Consider the following 13,365-nt stretch of genomic DNA (forward strand, 5'->3'; position numbering starts at 1 on the left):
TCCAAAGATTGCTGGCAAATCAGTAAAGTGACAAACCCATATATATTTTTGGAAGTATCTTTATATTACTGAGTAATTACTAATAAAAAAAATTAAAAACATAAGATACTTATTTCAACACCAAGTAATCTATAAAGCTATTATTATAAAAAAAGTTTTAAATAAAAAAGTGAGTCGTATATTTCATTAAACAAGATATATTTAAAAGTTATGGCTTAATTCAGTGTAAGCTGCTCTACCGAAGTACTTGTAGGTAAGAAGAAGGTTTGGCTCTGATAAGGGGTAAAAAAAAATACAAACAATCTTCCTGTCTGAATGAATGCTACTGTAATATCTGTCAATCTGGTTTCAGTGTTATGGATGGATCTTCTGTACCTATTTCTTACATGAATATCTACATCAAGCTACTTTGATTGCTTTATTATCTTTCACTTCAATGTATTAAAGGCTGTGCTCTTGTTTAAAATTTGATCAGTTTGGAAGATCTTAAATAAGTCACCAAAGAGTAATTATGATTTTGAAAGATTATTGAATACGATTATTTAATACGCTAGATTATTGAATTACACTGAACCATTGCACCAACTTTTTATTTATACCATTTTTCTTGTCTTAAAGAAACCTATAAAATGATGTACCACACAAAGAGTGTTACCATATAACATATATGAGTTAAAACCCCTCGACCACCACCAAGAAGGAGTTGAAATTCTATTTCTCGTCAAAAGGTAAATTCGTTGACGGATACCTTAATCTGAAAGCTACAGTATTCTATTTGGAAAGGTTTTAAAGTTGTTGAGAGGTTTTCAAACTTTTGACTCAGTCTGTAAATAGAATAGCAAAACTACTATTCTGATATGATCTTTCTAGTGTATAATTAAGTTATGATTTGAATAAAGCATTTACTTATTTATTTAATGGCCATTTCTTATGACTAAATAGTGAATGTTTAAAACAACAGTGGATATTTAAAACAATTTATCAACAGTTTATTACTTACTAAATCAATGATAAGAGATTTAAATATTAGAATTCATTTAAAACGAAAATATTTTTAATAAACAGATGGATAATTAGAAAGTATACAGTAAAAAAGATAAAGTTGAAATACCTGTTATATACAAAGATTTGTTTTTAATAGAGAAAAGCTTTTCTATAATTCCTTATTAAAAAACTTTTTATTTGCATACTATTTAGTTTTTATTGATAATAAGGGAAGTCCATAATTACATTTTCAAAAAAAAACTTCTAGCTGGCACATTTACTGACTAATAGAAAAGTTGTAAAAAAAATATAAAAATTCTATCTACATGTTGATAATTTCACAGAATGTGTCACAATGACAGAGAGTAGCTTTTTAGTAATGTAAATAAACATATAATAAAAATTAAATACTGTAGTTGAAATTTAATAGCTCCTCCACATTTTTCAAACAACCACGTTTTAAAAAAAATTAGCAGAGGCCAGTAAATCAGGTTTTGTTATAAATATACATATCATTTTATTAAACATTTAATGCACATAAATAAATAAATATATATATACACACACACACACACGCGCGCGCGCGCGCGCGCGCGTACGCACATTAAATTTCGAACTTAAACTTGTGGAATTGAGAGTTCAAATGGACAAAATTATATAGCATCTCTAAGTGAAGCCTTGCTAATGTAAATACTCATAAATTTATCTGAGCTTACTAAAATTAAAACACAATAATTGGTTAAATTTATAAATTACTAACCTAATTTTATTTACCTTTTCTTTTTGAAATAATTAATTATATAACCTAGTAAACTGTAATTATAATAATTTTATTAATTATTATTTAGACAACACACAAAAAAAGTTCACAGTTCAAAGTTCACTGCTTTATCACAGAATCGATGTGTACACCAGGTACACATTTACTTACTATTAACACTATCATTAGAATTATTTTATAATTAATATTTTTGTTATTTACATAACTACAAATTATTACAATATTATTATACAGTTATTAACATTTTTTTTTAATTACAGCATTTTATTGACTATTATACTTAATTACAATTTAAAGCGGATGAGAAGAAGTATATAATTAATAGTTTTAGTTTTTAAATAGTATTATATGAATAAATCATAGGTCGCACACCTGATGACCAGGTCGGTGTCCTGGTTTTATCAGGTGGCATACCGTATGTCACACTTGCATATATTTATTTGGTAGTGGTGGTACAGGAGACTCTTCGTGTTTATCTTGCGTACCATTTCTTGTTCTTTCTAATTCTTTTTCTTCTTCACTTTGACGTCTCCACGTTCTTTGTGCACAAAATACAACTACCCAAAAATACACTGTTAGACCTAAAACAAAATAAATTATTACTAATGAAACATTAACATTAAAATGCATTAAAGCTTAGAGGAGTTTTCATTTCTATGTAAGAGTACATCATCTAATAATTGGATACTCAAATTCTCCGAACCTCTTTGAAACTTAAAAATGTTTTGAGTTTAACTTAAATAACACTATAAAAGTTTTTCTGAATTTGATTTAAATCAGATAAAAGAAACAAATTCATTTATGCTGCTGATCTATAAATTTCAATATATTATAAATCACAAATTCCCCCAAGATAAACGAAATGAGTGGTTTTAATTAGAAGATTAATTCACAATATGTTGATGATTGTGGTCATACAAAAACTTATTTTTTAATATTCTAGCAATTAACTGAAATTTTACATATCGCTTTTTACAAATCTATCCTAAGAGATTAGCACCCAAGAATTAAGATGATCTTCAGGTATCACCAATAGTAGTCTGTCTAAATACAGAAAGAATCATTGTAGTTAAAAAACAAAAACTAAAATTTTTTTTGGTTTTTATTTTGGTTACCAATGTTATCAAATAAGGTGTCTAAATGCTACTGAAAGGAACAGCTTAGGGATCATTCAACACAAAGATTCCATAAAAAAACATCAGAATATAACAAAAAAAAGATAAAATTCTAATTAGGTCAAGTAAAGGTTTGAATGTATAGATTTTGATTTTTATATAGTTAAGAGAATCAGACAGGTTTCTATAATTTCTAGTGACAAAATTCTTTTAGATATAGTAACATGTTTCATAACAACATATGGGTGTCTCCCTTGAGGATGGTCCCTTGTACCATAATCTTACACCATCCTCTTCTACTTCCAGCTAAATTTGAATTCTTAGTAGCTCTAATTTCCTGTTAGATCATCCCTTTAATAATTTTTATCCTTTTCCATCATTATTTCGGAGGTTCTGATTTTTCTGTTCTAATCAACTTTTCACCTCTCATGATAGGCCTTACTCAATTGACTTTCCTATTTTGGACTGTATTGATTAAGTTTGTATTTACATTCACTTTTCACATTACTTGTTAATTTTTCATTCAGTTTGTTCATTTAACTTTCTCTAATCATCTCTATGCCCATTTTTCAAAAATAATTCCTGCTTTTTTTAATTTTCTTAATTTTAATATTCACATCCAAAGATTCTAAAACTTAACTCTACATAAGGTGTTTTTCTTCAAATCTGATTCCATCTTAGAATATACTCGAAATAGCTGTTATTTCCATTATTAAATGCAATATGCAACTATTATGTAACATTATAATGCTGTTTTCAAAATCTTTTTTTATTTTTCTACAAGTAAATTTACAAAGAATGGGAGGAAAAGAAATTCATCTGAAAAGATGAGTGAATTTAGCTCTTGTGAAGAAAGTCTTTAAGTAGATTGTAAAAGGGCTAAAAAACGGGTTTTCAGTGTGTATCTATCTTGTATGCTTCAGAAGAAACTTATTCCTGTTGAATATTTAAGGTTTACTAGTTTTCAACTATCAAGAATCATATAAAAATCTTAAGTTTTTGGGCTACAGTTCAATTTATATGATTTCAGATACTTTTTTGATCCTGTAGACATGTTTTAAACAAAATAACTTAAAAATGGTTTTACTGAACACTATGTATGAAATGTGATGACTCAAGACAGTTAACTTTTGAAAGAAGATGACAACAATAAGATAGGTCCACTTAGATGTTGAAGAATAATAGCAAAATCCTGCAGAGTGTGAGAATGAAATATGTAGGGATTCTTATTAAGATAAATACAAAAATAATTTTTTGAAGACAACATAGAAAAGATGTAATCACATTGTTGGACATTTATACTACATCAGCTTCATAGTGAAGAGTGGAAGTGAAAAAATAGCTCAAGATTAGTTTCCAAATAAACTTCAAAGGACACAGAAGCATTGTTTTGTGTAATAAACATTTTGGAATTGATATTCTTAAATAATGGTATCAAAAAAGACCATGACCATAGCAAGAAAATATTGTGTTAGAGCTTCCTTGAAATTTTATTTGCCTGGTTGACTGACTAAAATTCACCCAGATAAGCATTAAAACTATAATCCTACACAAAAAATGTCTTATTAAGCTCTCCAAATATTTAAAATCAGAGGTTATGAAAAACCTGTGAGGTTACATAAATCAGAGTATATTCCAGTTTTTTTCTAAAGGAAATGTTTAGCCATCCTATATCACTATGTTAAAAGAGCATTAAAAAAAAGAAGAGGCATTAAGAAGGTTAAGGATAAAATTTTCCTGAACTATTTGGAAAATTATGAGGTACTTAATCTGCTTTTATCATTTCAATTCTGATATTTTTGAGAATGTTATCTAATATTTTTATTTCTGTTAACTCTTAACGTTGTCAAGCTGCAATGGATCCAGGATACCAAACCCAGGGGGGGGGGGGAGAATAAGGTAATAGATTTTTTGGCCAAAAAGGAAGACTTTAACTTCCTTTATTGGGTTGGAACCAGTAACTGGGATAAGCAAGGCTCTTATAGACATGCGAACATCAGCATTGTCATTAGGTGTGGGCAACCAAGTATTGAAAGAAGTGAGTTGGTTAAATTTTTAGAAAGCATCTCTACAAGGTTTTTTTCTGCTCCTGCTCTGACTGTTTATAATTGGTAAATGATTGAAAACTACAAGAAAATGTATGATACACTGTAGGGGGAATAAACGATTACAATGTTATTGTTCATGTGTAAAGCTCATAAAATATATGTTTTTTTCTGTATCAATCAACATTATAAGAAAATTGGCTGAAACGTTGTTTTTATACATATTTCTATAGTTTACCATATTATAGGGTATAAAAACAACACTCAGCCAACATTGATTGTTCTCTTATAAATCACTTACTAAACTCAATTTGATAACTTGGAAAAAATTATTTACAAAAACCTAGTGTAAATGGAAAAAGAAATGCATAATCAGTTAGTAAGTACTTTTTCATTATAATAATGGTATAACTTCTATATTATTGTAATGATATAAAATGTATAAAAGTATCCCATAAATTTATCCACTAGAGTCATTTTTGTAACTATTTCTATATTCAAGTATAGTTAGTAGTAATAACAGTAATACATAAAAACAGTACTTACCTATATTAAGAACTGAGAAAGTAATAACCCATTTATCTTTTCTTGTTCTTAATGCAATAGCATGAATTGCTAAAGTTGAAACTTGAGTTGCAAAACTGAATGCTTCACATATTAACCAAGGTAAAGCACACCAGCTCTGTTCCTGAAATGCATATATACAGTGTGTTAGACATAATATATACTCATATTTTTAATTAAGTTTCAATGAAATTAAATTTATAAAAAAAATTAAAATATATTTTATCAAACTTATAAAAGGAAGGAAGATCTCAGATCAACCTTAATATATATATATATATATATATATATTTTTTTTTTAATGACTTTTACCTCTTCAATATATTCATTTCATAAGTTTCAATCAAAAAATTAAATTTAATAAATAAATTAAGTTTAATAAATACTAAAAATCAAGTATTTATTGAATAACTTTGATGTAAGAGTTTTTTAAGGAAAAAATTAAGTTGTTCATAATGACGGTTCAAATATATATGTATATATATATATATATATATATATATATATATAATTTTTCCCCCTTTTTTTATTAATATTGTTTAATATAGGATTTTTATAGAGTAATTAGCCTAATATCATTATGGAAAAGTATTTTCAATGATTTATGTATAAACATCTTAAAAATGTTGTCATTTATGCGTGTTTAAATCATTACCCACTAAAGCCAGTAACTGTTCTTAATTAATATTCTTTTTTTTATTATTTTCTGGTAATATTCAAATAAAAAAGACACAATATAGAATTACAGAATCTTTGCCTTGAAAAAAAATCAGTGGTCTTACTAGAGGCTGAAATAAAACAATACTATTAATGATAACAATTATGATAATATAGCAGATGAGTTAAATTTATGCACTTTATTTGGTTTTTTTTTGGAGGGGGAGAATATTTCTTTAAAGAAATAATAAGTAGCTCTAATGAATTGAAAATTTTAGATGGAGTTTGGATTTTAATTTAAGTGGCATAATAATAATTTTGTGTGTAAAAGAAGCAATAAAGATTTTTTCCTTATTAAAAAATTAGTTTACTTTCTTTCTAAAGAAAACTAATTAAAAATTTACTAAAATATAATTACTCAAAGATACATTTTTGGTTCAGCTAGACCAAAAAATATATGTATGAATGTGTCACAATGCTTTTTACCTTATATTTCAGGACTGACAGAACTAATTTTCTTTAAATTTGGGTTAAATATTTTCAAATATGGGACAATGATTATATTAATTTTTTTCAAGATTCATTAAGGTATGGGGATATTGTTAAAAAAAACAATTTCGATTTTCTTCAAAGGCACTTTAGAGAAAACTTTATTAAAGCAAATTTCTTATCTACAATGCATATATAAATAATCCCAAAAAAATAATTTTCAAAAATCAACCCCCATTTCTTTAAATTGAAATATATGTTTTTTGTTCTTTTGCTCTACTCTCTTCAGTTTAAATATTTTTTGAGAGTCTATACTTCATATATAGAGTCAAGAAATGTCTACAATTTTTTTAAATTATAAACCCCAGACAAAAAATACAGAATAGATTTTGAACATTTTCTTTTTCTTACTTTTGCCTGTGTTGAAGGAAGTATTAAATTTAAAGAAAACTTTACTTAAGAAAATTTGTTATGTTTAACTTATATATGAATATTTTTCAGAAAAAGTTTCCTTAAAATTTATTTTATTATATTATATACAAAATATATTCTGCATTTGGTTTTTTGCTTAAGCTCTTTTAATTATAAAAAACGTAGACTGGAATAAAATGTTCAGCATTTTAAAAAAATTAGGGTTCAAATACAGAGATAGAAGAACAATTGCTAACATGTACAGGAACCAAACAGCAACAATAACAATTGAAGAACATAAGAAAGAAGCCCTAATAAGAAAGGGAGTCCGACAAGGATGTTCCCTATCTCCGTTACTTTTTAATCTTTACATGGAAATAGCAGTTAATGATGTTAAAGAACAATTTAGATTCGGAGTAACAGTACAAGGTGAAAAGATAAAGATGCTACGATTTGCTGATGATATAGTAATTCTAGCCGAGAGTAAAAAGGATTTAGAAGAAACAATGAACGGCATAGATGAAGTCCTACGCAAGAACTATCGCATGAAAATAAACAAGAACAAAACAAAAGTAATGAAATGTAGTAGAAATAACAAAGATGGACCGCTGAATGTGAAAATAGGAGGAGAAAAGATTATGGAGGTAGAAGAATTTTGTTATTTGGGAAGTAAAATTACTAAAGATGGACGAAGCAGGAGCGATATAAAATGCCGAATAGCACAAGCTAAACGAGCCTTCAGTAAGAAATATATTTTGTTTACATCAAAAATTAATTTAAATGTCAGGAAAAGATTTTTGAAAGTGTATGTTTGGAGTGTCGCTTTATATGGAAGTGAAACTTGGACAATCGGAGTATCTGAGAAGAAAAGATTAGAAGCTTTTGAAATGTGGTGCTATAGGAGAATGTTAAAAATCAGATGGGTGGATAAAGTGACAAATGAAGAGGTATTGCGGCAAATAGATGAAGAAAGAAGCATTTGGAAAAATATAGTTAAAAGAAGAGACAGACTTATAGGCCACATACTAAGGCTTCCTGGAATAGTCGCTTTAATATTGGAAGGACAGGTAGAAGGGAAAAATTGTGTAGGCAGGCCACGTTTGGAGTATGTAAAACAAATTGTTGGGGATGTAGGATGTAGAGGGTATACTGAAATGAAACGACTAGCACTAGATAGGGAATCTTGGAGAGCTGCATCAAACCAGTCAAATGACTGAAGACAAAAAAAAAAAAAAAAAAATTATAAAAAAATTCTGTGTTTTTCTTTATCACTTAAAGAGATATTAAAATTAAAGTAGCTTTCACCCCCTATGTTACATTCCAGACCCAAAAAGAGAAGCAATTTTTTTCATTACTTTCATAAAAAAATTTATTTTTCAATGTTTTTTTAACAATTTTCCTTTACCTTTTTTTGGGGAGGATTGCTTCTTAATAAATAAATTTCCTACATTTTTCCCACATAGTAAGGAAGCCTTTAAAATAAAAAAAAAAAAATTTATATTTGAAATTTGGGAAATTTGATCCTTAAATGTTATTTTGACATTCATGACCAACAACATAGTCAGGAAATACTAGTTTTCTTTTTTAAAAAATATTAATTATAATTTTTACATTAAAGATAACAATATTTTAATTATTTATTCATTATATATTGACAAATCTATTGAATTATAGTGAAATAACCCTTGTGTGAAAAATTTAAAGTGCAAAAGTTAATTATTTAGGAACTTGGCTATTATAAACTTGAGTAAAAGAAAAAAACAATTAATGTTCTAAAATACACACTGATAAACACAGCAACCCCGGATTATCCAGATTATACAATCTGGATATTCCATTATAATCTTATTATTATTCATATTATAATCTGGATATTGTGATTAATCGGTTAAAAATATTCTATCCAGTTTAAATAATGACTATTAAATACTGCATTCAGCAAACTAGACAGACACTCACTCACGCATACAAAGAATATATATGAAGACAATACATCACTATACACCATACAGGAATCAGCCTTTGCAAATCTCCTTATAGGAATAGGATATTAACCACAACATGCAAATTTTAAATATCATAGTCTAAAATTAAGTAAGCCTAAAATTAAGAAAAATCCAGTTGAAATGTTAAAACTGTAAAATAAAATAAATTCCTTTCCTCAATTTTAATAATATTTCAAAAGGGCATTTCATAAGATATATATTACTAAGTAACAGTATTTTTCTGGGAAAGAGCACAAATTTCTGAATCATTTGGTATAAAGATGATCTCAATTTCATGAAAATCTGACTTATAATGCTACTTTACTGCATCTGAGATGTAGAATTTAAAAGTCATGAACTCAAATAAAAAACATTTAAACAATAAATAAGAAAAAAAAAGATTAAATATGGCATAAAATTGCATACTAAAGAGATTAACACAATACAGATCAAATATTAATAAATCACAGATTACACAGGTCAGCAAAATTAAGGAATGTGAAAGTTCTTTGTAATTTGATAACTGATTTTTATGTTATTTTGTGCTCCGATTTCAAATATGGCCACCAGTTTTGTGAATCACGTAAGAATTTTTCACAATACTAAAAAAAAGAAAATGGAAAAAAGGCATATTGTACATGTATTCCTTGTGGAAAAGTTTTATTTATAAAAAAGAAACAGTACTTAAAGAAAGGATTTTTGTACATTTTCTTACCTCTGTGAGGACTTTTACTGCCTTTCTCTTTTCCTTTCAGTACTTCTCAGGCCACATTTTCTGTTGTAGTCACGTTGCGAATCATCTCATTGGATACACCAACAGTAGTCTGCAATCATGTACACATTCCACCTTTGCTGATATCTGTGTTTCATTTCCTTTATATCTTGATGAAATCTTTCATCCTGTTCTTCACTTACAGCACCAAGATTCTCAGGGAAGTAGTCATCAATATGAGAATGCAAATGTACCTTCAAGCTCATTGAACAACCCAAGTCTTGGAATTTCATTAGCATGTTTTCCACTATACACTTAAAATTTTGGTCCTTATTGTTCCCAAGAAATTTCTTTTCACTTATTTAAATGCTTTCCATGCTTTTTTTTCAATGTCCTCTATTTTTGTTTGAAAGACTAAGACTTCATCTTTAAAAAGTTTACGAATATCTGGACCAGTGAAAACACCTTCTTTCACTTTGGCTTCTGATAGTTGTGGAAACGTATGGCATATGTACATAAAAAATTCTCCTCCCTTAGATAAAGCCTTTACAAATTGTTCATCAATCCCAGTTTGATGTGAAGTGGAGGTAAGAAGCTTTCTGTGGATTAACCAAACTTTTCCATATTACATTTTTGCTCCCAGGTATAATACTTTATGTGGCCATTCTTCTCTGGTACAATGTTCTTTCTCGTCCTGGCTGTCCCATTCACAAGAAGGAGGATACTTGGTTATCCTCCCTGCTGCCCAAGAAGCATACAAATTACTTTTAGGTAACCACATATTATCCATTCAAGATTGCAATGTTTCAGTTTAGACAGAACTAATTCTAAATTCTCGTAGCATTCTTTCAGATATACAAAGTGTCCTACCGGCACTGAAGCATATTTGTTGCCATTATGAAGAATAACAGCTTTGAGGCTTCTTTTGGACAAGTAAATAAACAGCTTCCATTCATTCACATCACACTTTATGTTCAACTGCTCCATTGCATCAGGAACATTGTTACAATAAGTTAATCTTCCATCTTCAGAAAAGAATGGAATAAAGGCCTTTTATCTGTGTGTCTACCATGAGAAACAGATAATGCTGTGAAAAAAGTTGTGGTTGAGAACTACCAGAAATAAAATCAATATCATCATTATCCTGTGATTCTGCTTTAGAGTTGTTCAGTATATCTTCTAGTTTTTCTGGAACTGAAGGTACAGGTACACCAGGGCTGTGAGGTACAGAGTGTATTGCCGAATAACAATTTGCATATACAATTTCTTTCTTATTTTTTAGATTGAACTCTTGTACATAACAAGAACAAAAGTAGCAATCACCACTGTTATTTTGTGGTTCTCTCCAGATCATTGGTACTCCAAACTGAAAATACTTTTTCGTAACGTTTGTCCATTTGTGTGGCTCTTCCACACAAGTAGAACAAACTGTTTGAGGGGCTCATGTTTTATCTTGATCACCAAGTTTTACCCCAAAATAGATGTAGTACACTCTTTTAACAAAGTCTGTAATATTTCTTTGCTCCATTAGCACACTAGCAAAACCCTAAAATTTTTTTGCACTAGCAAAATGTTCTAATTGCAACTGATTTATTTTCATTTCAGTCGAGTGAAAGGGAGTAGGATTGAGTGAGTCATCACCTTAGCTAATAGCTTGACAAAAATGACTCATAAAGTCATTCTAATCAATCATATTATTAGTCACTCATCTTACTGTACCAAACCAAAATTATGAACACTACTTATATTCATTCCATGTAACCAAACTAATAATAAGGTATCAAATAAATTAGCACAGTTCTAATTTTTTATTCAACATGTTATAAATAAAATATATTGATTTTCAATTTTGAGAATATTAAAAAAATGGTACGTGATAGAATTTTTTGATTATTTTTCCTAAAACTAGCACACAAAAATCTATAAGAATTAGTTATTGCTTTTCAAACAACTTTTCCGTAGTGGACCTGTGTTAGTATTGTGGGTAAAAAACCTTAAGCTTCTTAAAAATTCAAGATGAGAGTCTTTAACAGTAGTGCCACTTGCAATATCAGTATCAAAGAGAAATATAGTTTTAAAACAATTTTATAGAAGCATATATCCTGTATTTAGAAAGTAAATGATAAGTATCTTGCTAGTTAACAAAAATGAAACTTTATTTTGTCATGCTTCAAAAATAATAACTGAAGCAGAATTATTTATTAATAGTGTATTATTTATTACAACAAACTTATTAGTGAAAAATTAAAATGTCTGAAGCATAACATTTTTAATGAAATATGAATTATTTCTTATTAATAATTATATTTGTTGTTTTTTTTTTACAGGCATAATTATCTTCACCAAGCCCTATAAGTGTCAAAGAAAATAAATACATCCATAACACACCCAGGAAACACATCTCTACATCCACATCCATAACACAAACAACATTTGATGAAAATTTATTGAATATCCTACAAAAAGGGATCAGAGATAAGGAAAATGCATGGGTAGTGAAAAAGAAATGTTCTACTCGCAGTGAAATTGTGAAGAAAGACAAATGATCCAAAGGAATGTTGCAAGTACTTCCAGATAACAGATATCCATCCTATCACAATTTCATAGATTATCAGAAAATATTTACTCAGGATGGAAGCATCACATTATTGATCAGCAGTTTAATGTTCGTCAGTTGAATTATTTGCTGGTGAACACTATTTTATGTCACTGAGTAATAAGAAGTCACTTGAGAAAAGATCAGGTATTTGTGAGGAAAATTCATCCACTTCAAAAGTAGTGTTTTAATAGTCTCTGACTGAACTATTTACCATTCAACCAGACACCACTCCGGAGTATGATATAAATTAATAGGTTAGAGAAATATTATATTTATCTTTTAAAAATCTAGTTTCAGTTTGAAGGCAAAAGATTGTATATTATAAAAGTAAAAAGTAATTTATATACGAGGTCTGTAAATAAAGTAATGAGACTAGTTTTTTTTGGGGTGGCAACACTATAAAGTTACTAGTAAACATATGGTTATATGAACAGCTGATTTATATTAGGTATTGATATTTTTAGTGTATTGTTGCTGCGTGAGATGTAAACAAACTTTTCATGAAATGAGTTTTTGTTGTACATTACAAAAACGATACTAATTATGAGCAATGTTGTGCAATCAAGTTTTGTGTTAAAATTGGTGAGAATGCTACTGAAACATTTTCAAAATTGAAAAGGGCATATGGAGATGATACTATATCATAAGATCAAGTTTTTAGGTGGCTTAAAGCATATTCAGATGGCCGGGAATCAGTTGTGGCTGATCCGAACAATTGAATTTGAACCATACCAAAGTCCATCAAATTTTGACAAATTGACCATGAAAAAAGTTTGTGTGAAATTGGTCCTAAAAAACCTCACTGTTGAACAGAAAAACAGCAGGGTGGAAGTATGCCACGATCTTCTAGAGCGAATTGAAACTAATCCTTATTTTAAAAAAAATGTTAGTACTGGTGATGAATTTTGGATACAACCCAGAAAAAAAACGCCAAAGCAAGGAGTGGCACATTTCAAACTCACCACGTCCCAAAAAATCAAAAATGACCAAATCAAAACCATGCTAATTTGTTTCTTCGATAGT

The 13,365-nt window shown here is 28.5% G+C and overlaps 1 protein-coding gene across 1 annotated transcript in view; it reads right to left on the minus strand.

Moving 5' to 3' along the window:
- Positions 1 to 1,603: 1,603 nt before the first annotated feature.
- Positions 1,604 to 13,365, minus strand: part of LOC142327524 (uncharacterized) — a 221,829-nt gene continuing 210,067 nt past the window's right edge. The window contains exons 4-5 of the mRNA XM_075370658.1: positions 5,472 to 5,613; positions 1,604 to 2,346 (exon numbers count right to left, since the gene is read on the minus strand). Of these exons, the coding sequence (XP_075226773.1) occupies positions 2,186 to 2,346; positions 5,472 to 5,613 (303 nt within the window). The 3' untranslated portion in view covers positions 1,604 to 2,185. The remainder of the gene's footprint in view (positions 2,347 to 5,471; positions 5,614 to 13,365) is intronic.

This window comes from Lycorma delicatula, chromosome 7, assembly GCF_047948215.1.
Source record: "Lycorma delicatula isolate Av1 chromosome 7, ASM4794821v1, whole genome shotgun sequence".
In the NCBI taxonomy this organism is placed as follows: domain Eukaryota; kingdom Metazoa; phylum Arthropoda; class Insecta; order Hemiptera; family Fulgoridae; genus Lycorma; species Lycorma delicatula.